This window comes from Lissotriton helveticus, chromosome 8 (genome assembly GCF_964261635.1).
Source record: "Lissotriton helveticus chromosome 8, aLisHel1.1, whole genome shotgun sequence".
Classification (NCBI taxonomy): Eukaryota; Metazoa; Chordata; class Amphibia; order Caudata; family Salamandridae; genus Lissotriton; species Lissotriton helveticus.
Window position 1 is genome coordinate 193,733,526 of NC_136069.1, and position 23,052 is coordinate 193,756,577.

The 23,052-nt window shown below is 47.0% G+C and overlaps 1 protein-coding gene across 1 annotated transcript in view; it reads right to left on the bottom strand.

Moving 5' to 3' along the window:
* Nucleotides 1-1,073: 1,073 nt before the first annotated feature.
* LOC144772510 (carbonyl reductase [NADPH] 1-like) overlaps nucleotides 1,074-23,052 on the bottom strand; it is a 91,004-nt gene continuing 69,025 nt past the window's right edge. Inside the window, exon 4 of the mRNA XM_078656889.1 lies at nucleotides 1,074-1,840. Coding sequence (XP_078513015.1) covers nucleotides 1,404-1,840 — 437 coding nt within the window. The 3' untranslated portion in view covers nucleotides 1,074-1,403. The remainder of the gene's footprint in view (nucleotides 1,841-23,052) is intronic.

A 23,052-nucleotide genomic window follows, 5' to 3' on the forward strand; every position in this document is an offset into this window, starting at 1 on the left:
ACCAACCGGTGCTCCAGAGGGGTACATGGCTCTCGTGAAGACACCATACATGGCATTTAAATACTGTGTAGGGTCTTGACCCGGGCCTGAAAATGGAGGTTCTGGACACACAGGCTGCCCTCGAGGAGGCACCGGATTCGTATCATCTTGCTCAGGTTGGTGAGCCGGAGTCGTCGAACCCTCAGGCAAGGGAGCCTCTTCCTCCTCTCGAGTTGGTGTTCAAGACAGCGCCGGAGAGGGATTCAACACCGGAGCCGGTGAATGCTCCGGCAACTCCATGGGCGAAGCCTCACCTTCCGGATCCAGAGCCTCTGGTGAAGGAAATATATATCATCCTTACAATGCCTTCTACTTAGTGACTTCGGCTTCGAATCCGAATCTTTCCCAGAATGATGTCGAGATCCATGCTTCCTCTTCTTGTGCTTCTTTTTTGCCGATCTGGAAGCATGCCCCGATGACGACTTCGAAAGCAACCTCGAACGAGACCTCGACGGCCTCGATCGCGACCTCAAGCTCTTCCTGTCCTTTTTACCTTTCATTTTGGCAACCAGGAGCTTCGCCTCTCTTTCACGAAGGGCCTTGGCTTTCATCTTTTTACAGGACGGACACCCTTGGACATCATGGTCCGAGTCAGGCACCATACGCAATCTTCATGCGGGTCCGTGATTGACATCATTTTCCCGCATTCCCCACACGGCTTGAATCCGGTCTTCTTCGAGGACATCTCAACAGGAGATAACGAAAGAAGAAAACACTGAAACCAACAAACAGTAACAAAGTTACTACAAAAGCTATAGAGGACCCCTCGAAAACCGTTAGCGTCGACGACGCGGAAAAAAGGCAACTGATGTCATCACGCCGACATGGGCCTATTACGGAGTCGGTGACGTCAGCGGAGCTGCGAGCGATGCCGTGCTTCTGTGATGTCGTCCACGTCGGCGCGAAGCTACAAAAGAATTTACAAATGTTGCAGACGCAGGGGGCTATTCACAAGGTGAGGAATCCACTGGGAGATGTATCCATCAGAAAAGGTTTTACACAGACAGACAAGGCATACCATTTCTGAAATCATGTTAATAGTTAGAAGAAATTCACATTTTATTTGCAACTTGATAAGCCAGAGGCACACATCACTTGCATAATATCATACAATCCACAAAACCTTAACTGCACTTGTGGTCAGGAACTGGGGTTTGAGGGATGACAATGAGACACAAATGTACAAAATCGGTTATATATTTCCTCACAATATAAAACAAAGAACACTTTGGGATTATGGGGTTACTTACGTGACTAGCTACAAATGGTGTTTAAAAGTCACGCATAGCGTTTTCTGATCTCTTTGTCATTCGGATAATAATAGGTACTATGGAAAATGTATTCAGGGAACACCTAACGTAGTTTCACCACTTTCCCACTTTTTTTTCACTAACAAATTGACCATGGGGCTCCTCAGCATCAATGGGTAAGAGTGCTAGATAAACTGGCGTTTCAGCTCCCTGGTCTGGAGTTTTTGGGGCCTTGTCACCTGCCATGTCTGTCTTGACCCATCCAGGACAGCAGGCATTAAGACGTATTCCATCTGCTCCCCTTTCTTTAGTCAACTTCCTAGCTTGAATCATGGATAGAACAGTTACTCCAATTTTTGACACCCCATACGCTGTGTTAGGCCAGCCCTCCTGGCTGTGATTTCCATTCTTGGTGTCTTCAACAAACTTTTCCATGAGTGCTACCAGCTCGTCTTCGGTGATGGTCTCACTGCGAAACTTCTCTTGGAGATCTTTGCTGCATTTGGCCAAAGCATGCTGACTAGACATGCTGGACACATTTACAACTCTTCCTGTATGAAGAAAAAAAATTCTTTAAATTATAAGAAGTTCAATAATTGCAGGAAACACATTTACTAAGTAAACAAGTGTAATAAGTTCTATTTGTTTACAAAAAGTATGGAGTTGAAGAATGTAAATGAATATGAAATTAGGCGTATCTGAATTGTGGTTAAATGTATTTTCTTAACAGCAAATGGGTCCCAGTTATGTCCATTCTGCGTCTTCCGATTCCCCTATTTGCATTTCACCATTCCTATTCTTCACCTCCCTCGCTCACCGAAATGCCTCATCTGTTGCCTGCCATGTTGACTCTCTGCTCCCTAATATCTCTATTCTCACCAAAATTTGCTCTGAGCTTGCCACCCTGCCGAACTCCACAACCCCGCCATGCCTGCCTCCTGCTCTCTACAATGCCTGATCCACGTTTATCACTTTGCCAGCTTTACCAGCCTGACACAGGTAAACACTCCTGTATACTCCTCCCACTGATTTTGTGAATGGTCAGTCACGTAAGACGCGCGAGAGAGAGAGAGTGTTGTGTGTGTTGAGGGGCGGGGGTTTGGAACCCTGAAGTTTGTGGGATTCTTCTCATAACAAGGTGATGGTACAGGCTGACAGTGGTGAATGAAGGTTCATTACTCTTACAGCAGGGGTCACAGCACACTTTAAGTTCAGGCACAGGTGAAGAGCGTTAGTTGTGAATTGCAGGACACTATTGCTATGACAACAGTAAAAGGCAAGTAAGAGGCACTTTAGCTTCTGCGCCAAACCACCCCCCCCCCCACCAAAAAAATAAATGTTTACTGAGGCGGTTTTCAGACCCCTTTTTTGACGTTGGCACAGCAAGGCCTCTAAAAACAAGTGGAAATCCAATTTATAGTGGTGTTCAGGTTGTTTACCGTGTGTCGGAAGCGGATATTGTGTGTCCCATGGTGGCAGGTCTATATTTTCAATATGCGGAACCCTTATATCAGAACAGATTGACCTTGATCTAGAAACACTTACATGTTTATTCATTTGTGTTTGGTTTCCTATACTGCTTTAAAGTGGTAAAAATTCCTAGTCAACTTAACACCTGTCTGAAATCAGGTCTCACACATTCGGGTTGAAAGACAAAAACTCAGTGTACTAACGAAAAAACAGTTAAAAACATTTCATTTTATTTAGTTCATACATATATATATCTTGATTTTAAAACGAACAGTTACCTAACCAAACACAATTTGATCATAGTTAAAATTCAGTTGTTACATAAATTTTCAAAAAAAGGGGACAACAGTTTATAAAATAATACAAGGGTCACTGAATCTGAGTAGATAAGGATGACAATCTCTACGCGCGTTTCGGCGTTTTCTACGCCTTCTTCAGGAGAAACCACTTGAATTTCTGTACATATAGAAAAATAATAAAACATACCATATAACGTGCCATTGTACATACAATGCAGTACACTGAGTCTGTCACATATAAAACATAGTGCACATTACAAACATTTTGGGGTGTTCCAAAAAACAATAAAACTTCACATTTACAGAATGACTATTGAATAATACACTAAGAAGTGCAGGAAATAGCAAAAAAAGGGCAGCAGAACCGAATGAAAAACCAAGATAAGGCCCCCAATAAGTGGCAAAGATATATATATATGGTGCACAGAAAATAAGAGTAGACCAAATGGGGTAAAGAACCAGCAAGTGTCACGTGATAGGAAACAAAAGTAATGAGTGCAAACTCCTGAATGACATAAATTTTTATTCTCTGTTACATCGAGATCCCACACCTCAAGTGAAGTTGAGTATTCAAGAGTTGACAAGACATGCACTTGATGATGGTCTCATCTGTATCAAAGAATTTGACTACCTTAATCAACCACAACGCAAAATGCCATGTATCTATGGCATTACCAAGATCCATAAGGACGTATTAAACCCTCCTTATCGTCAGATAGTGTCTACTATCGGTTCGATCACAGAACCTCTCTTGAAATACACGGACAAACTATTAAGACCATACATATCGAAAATACCTTCATATGTTATGGATACCACAGCCATTATCAATAAAGTGGAGTATCTCCCTTTTAATCAGGTTACCAATATTCTTGTTACGCTTGACATCAAAGCTTTATATAGTAATATCCCACTAGATAAAGCCTTAGCAGCCACCTCATGGTTCATTGATAAATATCAGGTTCCATGCCCCAAAACTTTTCTTCTTCAATGCTTAGAAATAGTTTTAATGGAGAACACTTTCGAGTTTGGAAAAAACCTATATAAACAAACAAAGGGCGTAAGTATGGGAGCCTCTGTAGCTCCATCGGTCCCCAATATATATATGGCCTTTTTTGAGATGATACACATCTACAATGAAGTGGCCCCCTTTTATGAATCTATTTCTAATTGGTCACGCTACATCAACAATATTTTCTTTATCTGGACAGATAGAGGTGTCTAAATTGACTGAATTTTGAGTGGCTCCATCTGTGTGATAGTAATCTTCACTTTACATCACACATCAGTAAAAAAACCAAGTAGAATTTTTAGATATCCTAATACGACACAAGGAAGGAGCCTTGGAAGTAGATTTATTCATTAAACCTACGGCACGCAACACTTTACTTCACTTTGACAGCTACCATCCTCGTGCCCAGAAGGAAAGTATCCCTTTCAGTCAATTTCTCCGCCTTCAACGCAATTGTTCGAATATCCAGGATTTTGACCTCCAGGCAGGCTTGTTAAAAACGAAGTTTCTTGTTCGTGGATATCCACATAGATTGGTCTGCGAGTCTTTTAAACGAGCACAATTTCATGATCGCGATTGCCTCTTACAACCCAAATCCTTGGATACCAAAAATCAATTGCTATGTATTACTAGACATTCGATAATGAACAACAAAGTTCGCCAGATTGTCAATTCTAATTGGCATATTCTTACTAGCAATTTAGAAGAACACGAAAAGACGCCTAAACCGATGTATGCTCACAGAAGAAATAAGAATATAAAAGACTTTGTCACCAGGTCTAGATTCATTGAAGGATCACCATTGATTCAGAAGACCATTGATGGCAATTCACCTATTACTGGCACATACAAATGTATGAATTGTAAAACTTGTGAAACTGCTATAGTTGGCACCAGCTTCACTTACCAGGGTCATATTATCCGCCCTCGCAAGTTTTCCAACTGTAAGACCAAGAATGTGATTTATTTGTTGGTCTGCCCTTGCTGTCTTGGGTATGTAGGTGAAACTGCTAGATCCTTTTGCATCCGTCTTACAGAACATCGCTCAGCGATTCATACTTCCAAAGTGAACGTGCCACTAGTTAAACATTATCTAGAATGTCATCACAATTTTAACGAAATACGTTGGTTCATCATTGAAAACCTTGATGAAATAGGGACTACCAAAAATGAGGAAGATCGTAAAAAACAGGAGGTGTTCTGGAATTTTACCTTGGCATCCAATAAAAAAGGCTTAAACAATGACATTCCGTGGGAGAACCCTATAAAATACAATATTAAATTAGCAACCTTCACTCTTAGTTGCTACTAGAGTAATTCTAACTGCGGTTTCTGTGTTCATTATTATTGGCCGAACCACTGGGGTTCATCTGTTTTTCAGTCCCCTGGTTGTATTTTCTGTAAGCATTCTCATCACTCTTATTTTGTTTTTATTTTAGCCACATTGTATGCGGACTACTTTACATACATTATATTTTGTTATCCCTCCTTATAGACTGTCTTATTGACAGCCTTTCTGCCCACTTTTCTTTAAGGTCAGCGGTGCAGTGTTCTCGCGCATTAGTTGACTATAGAGCTTCGTATTTCATTAGCTAGAATGTCCCCATCATGTGTCATTATGTCCATGAGTCCTTGTGGGTTAGCGTTCTTGCACTCCAAGCCTATCATAGAGTTGTGCACTTGCGCTCCAGCGTATCAGAGTTGGGCACTCAACGCACCAGTATGTCTTGATTACGTGTATCCGCACCACCGAGGTCCGCGCTCGGCATGTTTTGGCGCTTTTTCCCTTTAAAAACTCCTTGCATTCGGTGTTCCCATACTTTGCACGGATTTGAGGCGGAAGCATATTTTCGGGGCAGCTTGTAAGTATTAAACCTGCCTTTTAGTGCCCTATTGGTCTGTATGTTTAAGCTTTTGGCATATTAGGGCGTTATCGTATTTGAACTGTGTCTCTATGCCGCATATGTCCTGCTGTATTTTTGCTACATCTTGGGTGACTTGTTCTCCATTTCTGTTAGAGGGAAGTACTCTATTTGAAAATTGTAATCTTTGCGCATATTAGCAGTTCTGTGGGGTTATTAGTTTTGCCCACTGACAGAGAGTTTCATCTTTTTAACTTTATTCTTGTTTTGGGATATGATCTGGCTTCATTTTACATCTGTTTCTGTTGCTAGCGCCACATTCATCTTTTTGGTGCTTAGTAATAATTGTATGTATTATTGTTTTAGATTAAATCCTTAGGCACCCCTGACGGTCTACATCAGTTCTACATCTCTGCAATAATTTTGTTTGGACCTGAGATCTACATCATTAATTTTATGACCCAGGTAAACTAGATCAGTGGGCGTACCTATTTTTAATATGTGTTGCATGGTAGGAGCTGTAGCATCTTAATTTTTTATTTCCTGTGCATTTCAGTTCTACCTCACATACGCAGTTTGTTTTCAAGTTCGCAGACAGAAGAGAATAGTTCCTCATAGTGGGTTGGGATTCTATATTTATTGACGTTTTGGACTCAAGCATCTATTTGCGTGCCCCTCACTCTTTACCGGAAGTAATCAAGGTTCCAGGTAATTGAATATACATTCCGTTATTTATATATCAGCTACACGCTTAATGGAACATAATAGTTTTCATACATATATGTCCTTTTAGCTTCCTCATCACAGAGTTTTGACCTTTTTCTTGACCCAGTCGTACATCCTCGATTGGGCATTTCTAATTTAATGACAGGTAACCATCATTCACTTTTGGTAGTTGCTTTCATCCGATGTTTCATTTAATACAAGTTCTAAAGGTCTTTTTTTGCCTTTCCGTTTTTTAGGTCTCGCTGAGCCAACGCACATGCATTACTCTGCGAGAGTTAAGTAAGGGCTTTCAAAAATGCTCCCAAAGTCTGCATCGGGTACAGTGCATGTGCGCCGGGCGCGCACACCATTTATCCGCCTGCAGCCTTTGGGAGGACTTTCTCGGCCGGTTTGATGTTCTCAGTGAGCCGCACGGCCACGGAGAACATTAAAGCGGCCGCGAAAGTGCTCACCATGTGCCACCCCTCCCATATGCCACTTCCTGCAGTCATTCAGCATAACTTTGTCTTACCACCAGATGGATGTTTATTCTGAATTAATCAAGGCACAGTACACTGCATAACGTATCTGAGCGTTTGGCCTTTCCTTCCTGGCTTGAAGTCTGTGCGCTTTTCGACCATCGAGTTCCCTGCAGTTCCGACACTAATGAAAAAGTGAATAGTGTTTGCGAATTGCCTCCAGTTTGACAGGAAAAATATTGTGCGCTGAGGCAGTCTCTGAACTGGATCAAACATTCACAGAAATGAAGAGCCTCGATATTAATATATTTCTGTATCTTTCGGGACGTGTGCTGGGGACAATACACGCAGGTATAAGAAATCTGGTATCACTCGATTTCTCCGCTGATGTTTTTGAGGCTGAATTCTTGCCAATAATATAACCGTGATGCGTTTCATGAAACATCACTTTCAATGATACATGAAGGCTGCGCTTCACACCTGCTGACTATCCAAATGCACGTAAGATTTTTATGCTACATGCTTGCTGGTTTTATTCGGTACTGCGTCCGAAGGGCTAACTACCGCAGCCGTTTCTGGATCTCTAGACCGTATTTTCATGGTATGGTCCCGAGGCGATTATTAATCGGCAAACATGTTAACAGTTGTGTTATGTGCTAGTTTCAATTTCTTGCCCCCATCAGTCTTCTTGGTGCTGCTCTCATAGTACATCTTAAGTGTAATTCTACATCGTTAACAAAGTTTAAACATCAGCACCAGGGGGCGTGGCTAGCAGCCGAGCATGGCGGCAGCCTAGAAGACTAGCTCCGGACGAAGAAGCGGCCTCTCTGACAATCTGTACCACAATCCGTGGCTGAACCAGACCTCAGACGGAGGGACCGAAGGCCCGGGACCGGGCGGCACGAGCGGCAAGTACCCGGGCGTAATTAGAACGCCGGGCGGCTGAGATACAACCGAGTATCTGCGAGACCGGAGCACGGGCCGGAAACCAGGGAGCCCAGTGGCTGGAGGTGCCGACCGGAAGTGAGACCAGGCCGGCAGAGGTGGACCGGAAGTGACCGGAGGTCGGGGAACAGCGTCGACAGAGTCCAGCTAGCACGCAATATTATCCCCGGTTGCGGCGGTGAAAAGATCCGAAGGCCACAACGCTGCTGGAGTGACAGGGGAGGTGACCACTGCCAAAACACCGCCCGAAGCTGACTGCGACAAGGAGATGAGGCGCCGATTCTAGATATCGGCGGAGCGGGAAAGATCCACAGGGGCAGCGGGCGACCTGGAGCATTCTCGCCCCCCCCCCCTCTCACCAGAACTGGCTGAACACCACGCCTGAGTGGCGCCTGGAGGCGGCAATGTGAACGGGCCGGGGGGCAGTGGTACACGACTCCGAAATTGGAGGGGTCAACCGAGAGGCCGACCAATCGTTGTCTGACCCCATGACTATGGAACTTTGGTGCCGCGCTGTGCCACACTCATAAAACAATAAAGGCGACGCAGGACGCGAGTGTCCCCAATTGAGGCCGGGTGCTGTTTGTTGCAGCTCGGGGGCGCAGTGCGGCTCCACGCATTACCGCAGCTGCGACCCTGAGAGACGGGGAGTGTGCTGGGGGTGCGGCCAGAGGGGACGGATCGCCGAGCAAGACATGAGCACGGAGACTGCAGCTACATAGAGGTCCGGCGTTGGTCGGGTACAGACCCTTATCTACTTTGAACTGACTGCCTGACTTAAGCATTACAGGGGCTGGGCTGGACCACAGGCTGGACTGTGACCGCGGCTGATCCGCCCCCCCCCCCTCCTGGTCCGTCCCGCCTGAAGGCCAATTGTATTGACAACCAGCGGAACATTGGTAGACGTCATGGCGGGAAAGGGCTCCAAAGGCGGCGCGACACAAACGCATATCGAACGATACACATGTGATAAAACTGCGTCCCCTCCAGCGGAAGGAAGGCCTACCTCCACGAGAACGGCGCGGGGACTAAAAAAGCGACACTTGATGACGTGATGCGAGCGCTCACACAAGTCCAGACTACGGTGGGCTCTATTTCTACCGAAATAACCCTCATTAGAGCGGATCTCCACAAAATGGCTGAAAAGGTGGGTTCGCTGGAACTGGTTACGAAATCACTGGTAGAGGATGTATCGGAACTTCAGACGGCGATGGAGAAAGTAGCGGCAGAGAATAAAATGCTAAAGGAAAAGCTGGATGACCAGGAAGGGCGCTCTAAAAGGAATAATATACGAATTCTTGGAGTTCCTGAATCGGAAGGAACTAGAGCAACTGATCTCTTTGTGGAAGAAGTCATCAAGTCACAACTTCAACCTAAAGGACTATCGGCATTCTTCTCGGTCGAAAGGGCGCACAGAGTACCGGGTGGCCAGCCAAAACCAGGGGCACCTCCAAGGCCTATCCTGGCAAGACTGTTTAATTTCCGAGATAGGGATGCCATCCTGCAAGCGGCGCGGGTATCCCTCCCCCCCCCCGTGAAGATTCAGAACTCCACGCTGGCCTTCTTCCCGGATTACACGGCAGAGGTGGCCCGAAAAAGAAAGACGTTTCTGGACGTAAAAAAGGAGCTCAGGAGGAGAGAGATCCAATATTCCATGTTATTCCCGGCTAAACTGCGGGTGGTGGCGGAAAACTGAATGTGGTTTTTTGACAATCCGGATATAGCCCGGGACTGGCTGGGCGGCTGGCGACCAACCTCTCAACCCCGCCGCACGGGACAGACTAAAAAGGGCCAGCATGTAGGAGACCATGAAGACGTCCGAGCGGAAGGACCGGAGGAAGAGAGAAGCTCACCAATGAGGGACAAGGCTAGTGGAGATTTGGAGGTGGAGGATTAGCAACCCGGCAAGTACGAGACATTTCTTGGTAATGGGACTGCCGTGCTGGCTGCCATGGACACTGGGCTAAGGACCTCCGCAGAGGGTAAGAGGGGTCGCTGACTCCGGAGTGTTCTTCACCCCCAACGAGCAAGTAACTCTGTGTTTCTATTTGGGTGGGATCAGGCACTCTGCTAAATTGGGGTGGCGGGCAGTTCTGAGTCCGTGTAGCAGGGGAGCAGGGAGGGGGGGAGTTCAGGGGGTAGGGGGGATGGCAATGTTTAACTGTTTGAAATGTTTGACTCTACAGATTACACGAAAGACCGCAATAGTCACAGTGAGCCGGAGACTACACGCCGGACAAGCCGGTGCTAACCCGGGGATAACAGGCCCGTCACTACATACGAATGAGTGCGTCCAGGGGGGTGGGTGCAGATCGGATACACTGACATTACACCCTGCAGGACCCGTGTACATATTTACAGGCGTACAATGGCACACATGTCACAGTCCGGTATCGTAGTAGGCAGTCCCGACACGGGGCCGGTGCCACCGTTGCAATTAATATCATGGAATGTCAGAGGTCTAGGAGACAAGGTAAAGAGGGTTGGTGCTCCAGAGTATAAGAATCACGATCTGATCCTCCTTCAGGAAACGCATCTAGTGGGTACGGCCAGCAAGGCTCTGGATAGACGAGGATACCGCATGATAACACACTCAGACTTCACTTCAGGGTCCCGGGGGACGGGCATTTTAATGAAGAAAGCATCCCGATTCATTTTACAGACTAATAAGACTGACACTCATGGCCGCTTTGCAGCAGCATGTAGACAGTGGGAGGGAACGTCTCTTAACGTAGTGTCTGTCTATATCCCACCGGCACTGCATGCGACTGCACTTCCGGACCTAGGAAGGTTCCTGTTAGAGCTCCCTGAAGGAGATCTAGTGGTGGGAGGAGACTTTAATGCGGTAGCCCATACTGCACGGGATAGGTTCCCGGTTCGGGCGCAGACACCTGGCCCATCCCGATTCAGTGAGTTCATAGAAGCACAGGGACTGGTAGATATATGGCGGCGCCTACACCCCGAGGATCAGCAATACTCTTATTACTCAGCTACTGACAACTGCCTGTCCCGTATTGACTACTTCCTTACACTGGGGGACGGCCGACTCACGATCAATGATGTAAAGATAAGACCCCGAGGTATCTCGGATCACTCCCCTTTGACGATGAGCCTATCATGCTCGGAATTAGCCCGTAAAAGAATCTACCCAATTTACCCGGGGTATCTTAAGGTACCTCACATCCGTAAAGACCTAAAAAAAGCGACTAGATACTACTTTTCGGAGAATTCTGACTCGGTGTCATCCCCAACGACCCTTTGGGAAGCATATAAAACAGTGTTAAGGGGGCAGGCGTTCGCGACTATAGCGGGATACAAGCGCACGCAAAAACAGGAACTGTTAGATCTGGAACTGAAGCTAGAACAAGCAAACGCGGCCCATATGGCACGCCCGTCAGAAGATACACTTCACTCACTCCACCTTTGCCAGCAGCTACATGACGACCTCCTCAGGCGACGGACAGTGAACAATATTGAGGCGACCGCGCAAAGGGTCTATGATATAGAGTACAAAGCCAGTAAATTATTAGCATGGCTAGATAAAAAAAGAGAGGGCAACGGACACATTTTGCAACTGAAGGACTCGGAAGGGATACCTCACTCGCGTCCCTCTGAGATTATAGAAATCTTAGCTGACTACTTCCAGGATGTCTATACCCCAAGAGACGTAGTTACGGCAGAAGCGGCGATGTCGGCTCTTCAGGATGCGCAGGTCGAGACTCTACCACTGGAGGCGGTGACTGACCTGGAGGCAGATCTGACGAAGGATGAGATTCGGACGGCGGTTGGTGCGTTGCACGCGGACAAAGCGCTGGGCCCCAACGGGATCCCGATTGAGTGGTTCCAGGCTATGGCAGACACCCTGAGCTCACCTCTGTTGGCCATGTTCACGGAGTGTCGGGAGGTGGGAACTCTGCCCCTGGATCAGCAGGTGGCGACCATAGTAGCCATCCCAAAACCAGGTAAATCGCCCATAGACTGTACGTCATACCGCCCGATCTCCCTGCTTAACGCCGAGGCAAAGATTCTGGCGAAATTGATAGCAAACAGACTGATCCCGCACTTAACACACTTAATTCACCCGGATCAGTCAGGCTTCATGCCACATAGAAGCACGGCACTGAACCTCCGGCGGGTGCACGGAGCACTAGCGCGAGCCCCCTTGCTGTCGGAACCGGCGGCCATACTATCATTAGATGCCAGAATGGCGTTTGACATGGTGGAGTGGCAGTACCTGTTCGCAGTGTTGGCCCGTATGGGCTTTGGCCCCAAGTTTATTTCCTGGATTAAACTGTTGTACACGAACCCTGTAGCGCATGTAGCGGCCAATGGCCACATCTCCCGAGCGATCCCCCTGGCTAGGGGGACACGTCAAGGGTGCCCGCTATCCCCCTACTGTTCGCACTGGTACTGGAACCACTGGCTTCTGTCCTTAGGACTACCCCATTATTAAAAGGACTGCAATGGGGTGATGGCTGGGAGGATAGAGTTTCCCTGTATGCTGACGACATGCTAGTCTACCTATCCGACCCGGAGGCGGGTATTCCGAAGTTGTTGGCAATATGTGACGCACATGGTCTGACCTCCGGATACACAATCAACTTGACAAAATCAGTCATTTATGTACTGAAAGGTCCTACACCAATTCTTCCTGACAACTGCCCGTTGATGATAGCCGACACCTCATTTAAATATCTGGGTATACACGTCGCCTGTGATGCAGATGTGTTCTATGATCAGAACCTGCTGCCCCCACTCACCCGCCTGAAGGCGGATGTGAGACACTGGAAAGCCCTGCCTCTTACACTATTGGGACGTGCGGCGTTGTTTAAAATGATGGCGCTACCACGCTTTTTGTATGTACTGGAAAATACCCCGGTCTTAATACCGCCTTCCTATTTCCGGAAAGTAACGGCGGTGATGACGGACCTGTTGTGGGGAGAACGCCCACCCAGAATAGCACATACTAAACTCAATCGTGGGTGGTACGACGGGGGGATAGCTTTGCCAAACATGCAGCTTTATTACTGGGCATCACAGCTCAAGGTAATTAATCAGTGGCTCCACGCCCCGCATACTGACCCGGCATATTTAGCGGATAGAGCGCAATTAGGAACACACAGTATGCTGGCCCCACTATACAATCCGGGACACACGGCGACACTGATCGGACCAACCAAACACACCGTGTCACTATGGCACAGGGCACTGACGCGACTTAAATGGAGAGGGGTCATAACTAAGCTCACTCCATCATGGGACACCAAACGACTAGGCAGTCTTAGATCCTGCAAGGGCTTTACCCAATGGGACAACATTGGAATCACGACAGTAGGAGACCTATGGACCACTATTGGAATGGTCCCTTTCTCACACCTGCAGCAACAGTACGCATTAGGCCCCAATGAAACATACAGATACATACAAATAAGACATGCATTAATGGCAGTAATTGAGCCAGGGTCGACTGTCCCGGACTCGTCGCCTCTGGAGGACCGACTGCTCACGGACTTTATGCAAACAGGCGCCACCTCACTCACCTATCGCAAATTACTGAATAATCTCCCGGACCCTTTGCTCAAGCTGAAGGAGAAGTGGGAAACTGAGTTAGGAACCATGGATGAGACAGATTGGAACGCCGCACTGGCGTCACCACGGGAGGCGGGTGTCTCGGCTCGATTCAGGCTGATACAATTTAAGATACTGCATAGGGTATATTACACCAGAACCACCCTACATAAAATGCACAGGGCAGAAAACCCGTATTGTCTTAGAGGGTGTGGAGAAGAGGGGACACTGTTGCACACACTTTGGGAATGCCCGGCCATCTTGACATACTGGCGGCAGATCATGCGCACCATCTCCCAGACCCTCGAGACCTCACGGACGCCGGACCAGCGTGTGTGTCTGCTGAATGTGTGGGAGGGTAATGACCTGACGCATCGGAAGCAGCAGTGGGTCACTATTGGGACCATGGTGGCCAAGCGAGACATTGCACAGAGGTGGGGAGTGGCGGAAACACCCACGCTAGCACTGTGGTGTAGGACGATGGACAAACTCATGTTGACTGAGCGTGCGGTATATAAAATGAGAGCCAACCCTCGCAAATGGAACGAGGTCTGGAAAGCATGGAATAGATATAGAGGGGATCTATGCGAACCTCTTCCTGAGGAGGAGGAAGACAGTTCAGGAGATGAAGGGGAAATGGATGAATGAGACATTGGGAGGTGGGAAGGAGGTAGGAGAAAGATAGGGACCAAGTGATAGAGGTACTACATGGCCTGGAGTTCGGAGGGGGTGGAATTAAGTCTCGGGAAACCTGAACCGGCAAGTGACATTAAGGATGCAATGTTGCGATTCATAGTGACTATTTAATCTGCATGAGTCTAAAGTTTTGTTTGAATTTCTATAAAAGTAAGACAACGCATAATCTACAAATATTCCCTGAATGCCTTATGTACTATACCAAAATTTGCTGCCGGACCGGAAGGTTGTCGGCTAAATAGCTGTGTAACATAGTAGATGTGATACTGAATGAGAAACGATAGACCCTTGTTTCGTTGAACACTACACTGTACTAATGGCAAAACTTAAATAAAGTCTTACCAAAAAAAAAAAAAATCATCAGCACCAGCTTTTTTATTCAGTTTCCAATTAAACTGCCATCTAGCGTAATTTGCTAAAATTGCACTTTAGCAAATTCACGCCCCGTGGACTTTTCAAAACTTCTGGTGATCAACTGGAAGTGAGAGCTATTGGCTGTGTTAATATCTTTTACCCATGCCAGACAAGAGCACAAAATTTAAGCAGGTAACCTGTGATTTATCCTTGTTTTCTGGGTTTCCGAGGCAGAACTGTAAATGTTTCAAACCAAATCCTTTTCCTCACTGCCCACCCTCAGAAGTGACCTCAATGCGAGCAGCATGCACCGGTATAATAAAGAATTGCTAAATGCTGCAGTCAAATAGGAAAATGTAACAGTCCTTGTTTAAAGGGGATCTCAAAAGTGCTACCCAGTCTTTGCTTGCTGGCTACAAGCATGAGTGCATGTGCGCGTGTCCACGCGGCCAACTGCTTTTCCTGCATCCTTTGTTGTCATGGCGCCTCACACCTGCCCCTCCCTCTACCCCACCACAGAGCAGCCTCAGGCTCAAATTCCTGAACACCTCACATCCGAGACTTAATTCGGGGGTACACAGAGGGTGGTGTACTACAACGAAAGGCCAGATCACCAGTGGAAAGCGAAGCACTAAGAGGAGCCTGTACCGAAAGGCCAATGCCAAGAGAGCTTGCTGTCCTGGGTTCTACAACTCGTGCCCCTGTGCACGGACAACAATACGAAGTCCTGGTCTCCATCCCGTCTCACATTGCAAAAACTAGCATGACGTGGGCAGTACTGGCACATTGCCCAGGGGTATAAAACGCCCACTTTACATAAGAATCCCCCACTCCCCCTCTCTGACACACAACCACACAGTCACACACACACACAACACACACAACCACCCAGCCACACACACAACCACACACACACACACACACAACCACACACAAAACCAAACACACAACCCCAACAACCACACACACATACACACAACCACACACACGCATAAAAACCAACACACATACACCCAACCACATGCACCCAACCACACATACATACAACCACCCAACCACACATACATACAACCACCCAACCACACATACATGCAACCACCCTCAACCACACAACCACCCACCCACACACACACAACTACCCAACCACACACACAACCACCCAAACATCCACCCAACCACCCACACATCCACCCACCCACACAACCACACACCCAACCACACACCCAACCACACACCCAACCACACACCCAACCACACACCCAACCACACACCCAACCACACACACAACCACACACACAACCACACACACAACCACACACCCAACTACTCAAACACACACATAACCACTAATACACCCAACCAAACACAACCACCCAACCACACACACAACCACCCAACCACACCCAACCACACACAATCACCCAACCACACACACACATAACCACACACACATAACCACACACACACACACACATAACCACACACACACATAACCACACACACACACATAACCACACACACACACACATAACCACACACACACATAACCACACACACACATAACCACACACACATAACCACACACACACACACACACACACAACCACACACACACACAACCACACACACACACACAACCACACACACCCGACCACACACACCAGACCCCACACACACACACACCCGACCACACCCCCGACCAAACACACACCCGACCACGCACACCCCCTGACCACACACACACACCCAACCACACACACACCCAACCACACACATACCCAACCACACACATACACACAAAACTACACACACTACACACACAACTACGCACACACAAACACAACCACACACACAACCACACACACACAACCAGCCACAACCACACACACAACCACACACACACAACCAGCCACAACCACACACACAACCACACCCAATCACAACAAACCATAACTACACATACAACCAGACACACAACCACCGACAACCACCCACAACCAAACACACAACTGCACACATACACACAACCACACTTCACATACACACAACCACACTTCACATACACACAACCACACTTCACATACACACAACCACACTTCACATACACACAACCATCCAACCACACACAACCACCCAACCACACACACAACCACCCAACCACACACCAAAACCACCCACACACAACCACACCCAACCATACACAAAACCACAACCACACACACAAAACCACAACCACACACAACCAAACACACAACTGCACACCCAACCACACACAACCACACAACCACCCAACCACACAAAACCACAACCACACACCCAACCACACACACAACCACACAAAACCACAACCACACACACAACCACACAAAACCACACACACACACCACACACACACAAAACCACAACCACCCACACACAAAACCACACACCCAACCACAAACACAACCGCACACACAAAACCACACATACACACACAACCACCCAACCACACACACATACACACACAACCACTCACAACCACACACACAACCACAATATCACAAAACCACATACACACAACCACATACACACAACCACGCACCACAACCACGCACCACAACCACGCACCACAACCACGCACCACACCACACACAACCACACACACCACAACCACACACACCACAATCACACACCACAACCACACACCACAACCACACACACAAACAACCACACACCCAACCACACACAACCACATACACACACAACCACAACCACACGCACACACAACCACGCACACACACAACCACACGCACACACACAACCACACGCACAACTACACACAACCACACACACAACCACACCATCAGTGCACACTTTCACCAGGCACAGACACCACCAGTCGTCAGTGCATGTTTCCACCTGGCACACACCACCAGCCGTCAGTGCATGCTTTCACCAGGCACACAGACACCACCAGCCGTCAGTGCATTCTTTCACCAGGCACACAGACACCACCAGCTGTCAGTGCACGCTTTCACTAGGCACACACCACCAGCCGTCAGTGCACTCTTTCACCAGGCACACACACCACCTGAAGGGAAGAAAAAAAATACTTTGTTATACAAGCTAGCTGCAACAAAGACTGGGCTAACATTATTCTGCTTGAGTTTCGTTGTTTAGGGATGTCACTAAAATAATATTTCTTCTTTTTGCTTTTTTCAGTTTTTTGGTCTTTGGTATAAAGATGCAGGGTTTGGAAGCATGTTTTAAGTCTTATTTAATGATTTTATAAACCGTTCAGATTCAGGAAATATCAAAATCATATTTGACATTTTGGCTGCGTTTGATTCTTTCACTGATAGGTAAAATGGCTGGTTTCATAAAAATCTTTCCCAATATGTGTCATCACTTTTACCTACAGAGAATGGGTAAACACCCTTGATACATCAGCCCCCAGTTTCTAGTGAGTCAGTATTGATAGTAGGTGAATTGCCAACACCCCAAACATTCAATGCAAGTTATAGTGACAAGCATCTGGGATAGTGGTGAAAACATGACACCAGACTTTTGGAAAACATGGAACGCAATTTCACTTGGAATGCTGCTGCAAAAAGGTTATTTCCAAGTTCAACAAAGATTAGTGTGATATTGTTTGTATTTGCAGTGATTCAGCTACGTATAGGAAAAAGTTGTGTGATGACCTTTCAAAATCCATACCTGACCCTGTAGGAGATCCTTGCCACTTGCTAGATGATATGCTGAAAGCATCTTTACAATCTTCAGAGTTAATGAAGAATGCTATTGATGTTTTAGTCCATTCTGGTGCACTGTTTTGATATGCGCAGGAACTAAAATGCTAATATTTCTCATTTTGTGCTTTGTGTGGCATCAAAGAAAGAGTCACTCCAACTGTCTCACTTAACTGATTGCTCTCAGTCCAGGGGGCTGTAAATGCTATATTATCCATGTGGCAACAGTTAACAGAATTGATGATGCCAAATGCAAGAAATGTGACGAGCTATGGTCGCATATTGATAGTGATGTGAAAAAAAGGTACACTCTACTGCATTCTTAGATTTTTACAGGAAACCATAACTGCTGTAGTGGGCATAATAAGACAACTAGAGTCTGAAAACACCATTGTCTGCCAAGTGTTCAGCATAATTGGTGTATATGTGAAACATCTCCTTGAAAGTAGGCTAGGCAACACCATTAGTGACTTTGGCTTGCCACTTGGTAAGCAAAGCAATGTTGACAAGCAATTCAGGAACTTTAATTTTACAATACATCTTCATTTTTGACCGCTTCAATAGCTCTGAGGGCATAAACGCCCAGTTCAACACAAATGTTCCCGAACCTGTCAAGAGAATTGCAATCTTTCAGGTCACCACTATTGGCATGCAAAGCTATGTCAGTTGCCAGAGTTAGCAAATTGTGTACTACCTGTTTTGTCATTGCTCATCTCAAGTGCCACTATTGAGAGGGCCTTTCCACCCAAAAAAGTTTACATTCGAAGGAAAAAGTGAGCGCACATAACCGAAGACTCACTGAAGAAGTATTGTATGGTGTGCTACAATAAGTTTGATTTGTGAAAATGTATTTGGATCTCATATATACTGTACATACACTGTCTCTATACCATTGACTATCACTGCAGAAAGCAAGCAATAATAAAAAGCAAAACGTTCCATAAACACCGGAAAACACTGTTATGGTCGTTTTTAATGGCGCAAAAATGTGAACCACTGATAGCCACTGTTTTTTACGGTATTAAAATCACTTGAAAACACTGAAAAAACCCCACCAGAATTTACCAAAATTAGAAACTGAAAACAGGAAAGCCTATATATACATATCTTTGCCAATTATCGGGGGCCTTATCTTGGTTTTTCATTCTGTTCTGCGTTGTGAGAAGTTGGCCTGGTATATGATGTTCACTATTCTAGTGAGCACCTTGCACCAGTCCAAACAACCCTTATGGTGATGGTTGTAAAGTCAACCTTATAGACCAGCTATCCTAGGGGTAGCATGGACAAAAGCAGTCTTAAGCTAAACTCAAGAGGGCATGTGAAGCCAGCTGTTTTACCATATGCAAACCTTTTAATACCAAATGAAAGGACACCACACAGGTTATATATTCAAAATATATATGTATTTATTTCTAAATAGATCCCCATAACTCTTTATGAGCACAGGAGCACAAGTGTATAACAAGTAACTTAATATAACATACAAAAGTTGCACAAATATGGATAGGCCCTGGTGGCCCGTAAAACCATATTGAATATGCTACTTACCAGTATGCATCTGTTCTTGGCATGTAGGGCTGCTAACATTCATATCTATTGCATAGATCGCCGCCTAGTGTTGGGTCCGGATGATTGCACATTGTTGTCCTGGAAGAGTCTTCGAAGTTTCACGAGATAGGTGGCTCCTCCCCTGGACTACAGTGCGCATGGGCATCGGCTCCATCCCCAGATTGTTTTTAGCCATTGTGGCAGAGATGGAGTGAAATAGTGAAAATGATGTCCATGCTAATGATGAATGCAAGAGAGTGTCTGCAGCCGCTACGGGCACCGGGGAGGAGGGCGGGCGATATGAATGTTAGCAGCCCTACATGCCAAGACAGATGCATACTGGTAAGTAGCATATTCAGTTCGAGGTATGTGGGCTGCTAAATTCATATCTATTGCATAGAATACACAGCAGTCCCTCCATTAAGGGCGGTTGCCCGTGCCAGCTGCAGAAGCTTGAAAAAGTGTTTTGAGAACAGCCTGTCCTACAGCTGCTTGCTGTTTGGAATGCACATCTACACAGTAATGTTTGGTAAACGTGTGTGGTGTAGCCCAAGTGGCTGCTCTACAAATGTCTTCCAAGGGAACGTTCCCCAGGAAAGCCATGGAGGCCCCCAATTTGCGTGTGGAGTGCGCTCTTGGGGGTATTGTTAAAGTGCGTTTAGCTTTTTGATAACAGATTTGAATGCACTTAACGATCCACCTGGCTATTCCTGCTTTGGAAATGGGGTTGCCTTTGTGTTGTGGTGAGAAGGCAACAAAAAGTTGTTGTGTCTTTCTAAAGTGTTGAGTTCTGTCAATGTAGTACATTAGCGCCCTCCTAACGTCTAATGTATGAAGCATTCTTTCCGCTACCGTTTGTGGGTTTTGGAAGAAAGCAGGCAGGTCAATAGTTTGGTTGATATGAAACTGTGACACCACTTTTGGAAGGAATTTGGGGTTAGTGCGGAGCACTACCCTGTTAGAATGTATTTGGATGAATGGCTCTTGGATTGTGAGCGCTTGCAGCTCGCCAACACGTCTGAGCGATGTGATAGCAATGAGAAAAGCCACTTTCCACGTCAGAAATTGAATTTCGCAGGAGTGCAGTGGCTCGAAAGGTGGGCCCATCAGCCTAGTGAGGACTACATTGAGGTTCCACACTGGAGCTGGTGGTGTTCTTGGAGGAATGACTCGCTTCAGTCCCTCCAGGAAGGCTTTAATGGCAGGCACCCTGAAAACAGAGAGGTGCTGCCTATTCTGGAGATAAGCCGCTATGGCGGATAAATGTATCCGAATGGAAGCGTACGCTAGATTGCATTTGTAAAGATGTAACAAATAGCAGATGATGTTAGGAATGGATGCATCTAGCGGGTTGATATTGTTGTCAGTACAGTAAATGACAAACCGCTTCCATTTTGCTGCATAGCAAGCTCTGGTCGTGGGCTTTCTTGCCTCACGGATGATGTCCATGCATTCCGGAGGCAGGTTGAGGTAGCCAAATTCTAAGACCTCAGGAGCCAGATCGCCAGATTGAGCTGTTGCGGATCTGGATGCTGAATGTCGCCATGGTTCTGCGTCAAGAGCCTGGATGTGAGATGCAGCCTTTGATGCGGTACCACGGAAAGTTCTAGAAACGTGGTGTACCATGGTTGGCGTGCCCATGTTGGAGCAACTAGGATGAGAGTCATCGAGTGTTGCTTTAGCTTTCTTGCCACCAGCGGAATGAGAGGCGCTGGGGGAAAAGCGTACGCAAATTTGCCTGACCAGTTCATCCATATCGCATTCCCTTGCGATTCCGGGTGGGGGAACCTGGCGGCAAAGCTTTGGCATTTTGCGTTTTCCCTTGTGGCAAACAGGTCTATCTCTGGATGACCCCACTGCTGGAAGTACGGGTGGAGTACGGGTGGAGTACTGATGGATGTATCTCCCACTCGTGCATTTGATGGCTGTATCTGCTGAGCAGATCCGCCATCTGATTGTCCTTGCCCGGGAGGTGTTCTGCCATGAGGAAGATGTTCCTCTGAATGGCCCACTTCCACATGCTCTGAGCCAGATGAGACAGCTGTGGTGAGTGAGTACCGCCCTGCTTTTGGGTGTAGTACATGGCTGTCATGTTGTCCGTCCGGATCAACACGACCTTGTTGCACAGATGTACTTTGAAGGACTTGAGTGCCATGAAGATTGCCATCAATTCCAGGTAGTTGATGTGCAATCGTTGTTGCTGGGTTGACCACAGTCCCTGCACTGTGTAGTGGAGCACATGCGCTCCCCACCCCTGGAGAGATGCGTCCGTTGTTCGGACAATATGTGGCACAGGCTCTTGGAACGGTCGTCCCTTGCAAAGGTTGTGTGGATTCCACCAATGCAGAGAGTTGTATGCCCGACCGGTCACCAACACTAGGTCTGTCAGTTGTCCCTGAGCCTGTGTCCATTGATTTGCCAAGCATTCTTGGAGGGGACGCATGTGCAGCCTTGCGTGCCGGACTATGAAGATGCAGGAGGCCATCATGCCTATCAACTGCATGAACACTCTCGCTGGCAGGGAGTGTTGCGGTCTGAACCTTTGGATCAGCGACTGAATGCTGTCGATTCTGACTGTGTTTGGCTGAGCCATAGCAGTCAGGGTGTTTATAGTCGCGCCCAGATACTGCCGCACATGGGCTGGTTGAAGGTGCGACTTTGGGTAGTTTAGGGAGAACCCCAGGCTGTGAAGGAGGTGAATAGTTTGGGACATGTGTGAGGCGCACTGTCTTTCCGACTTTGCTTGAACGAGCCAGTCGTCGAGGTACGGGTAGACATGTATGTTTTGTCTCCTGAGGTGCGCCGCCACTGTCGCCAGACACTTTGTAAATACTCTGGGGGCAGTAGTCACCCCGAAGGGTAGGACTTTGAACTGATAGTGCTTGTTGAGAATGGTGAACCTGAGGTATTTTCTGTGGGACGGGTGGAGTGGGATGTGGAAGTAAGCATCCTTGAGGTCTAATGTTGCCAGGAAGTCCCCTTGGTTTAGAAGGGGAAGGATCTGTTGCAGTGTCAGCATGTGAAAGTGTTCTGACAGTATATACATGTTGAGAGGGCGTAGATCCAGAATGGGTCTGAGGGATCCGTCCTTCTTCGG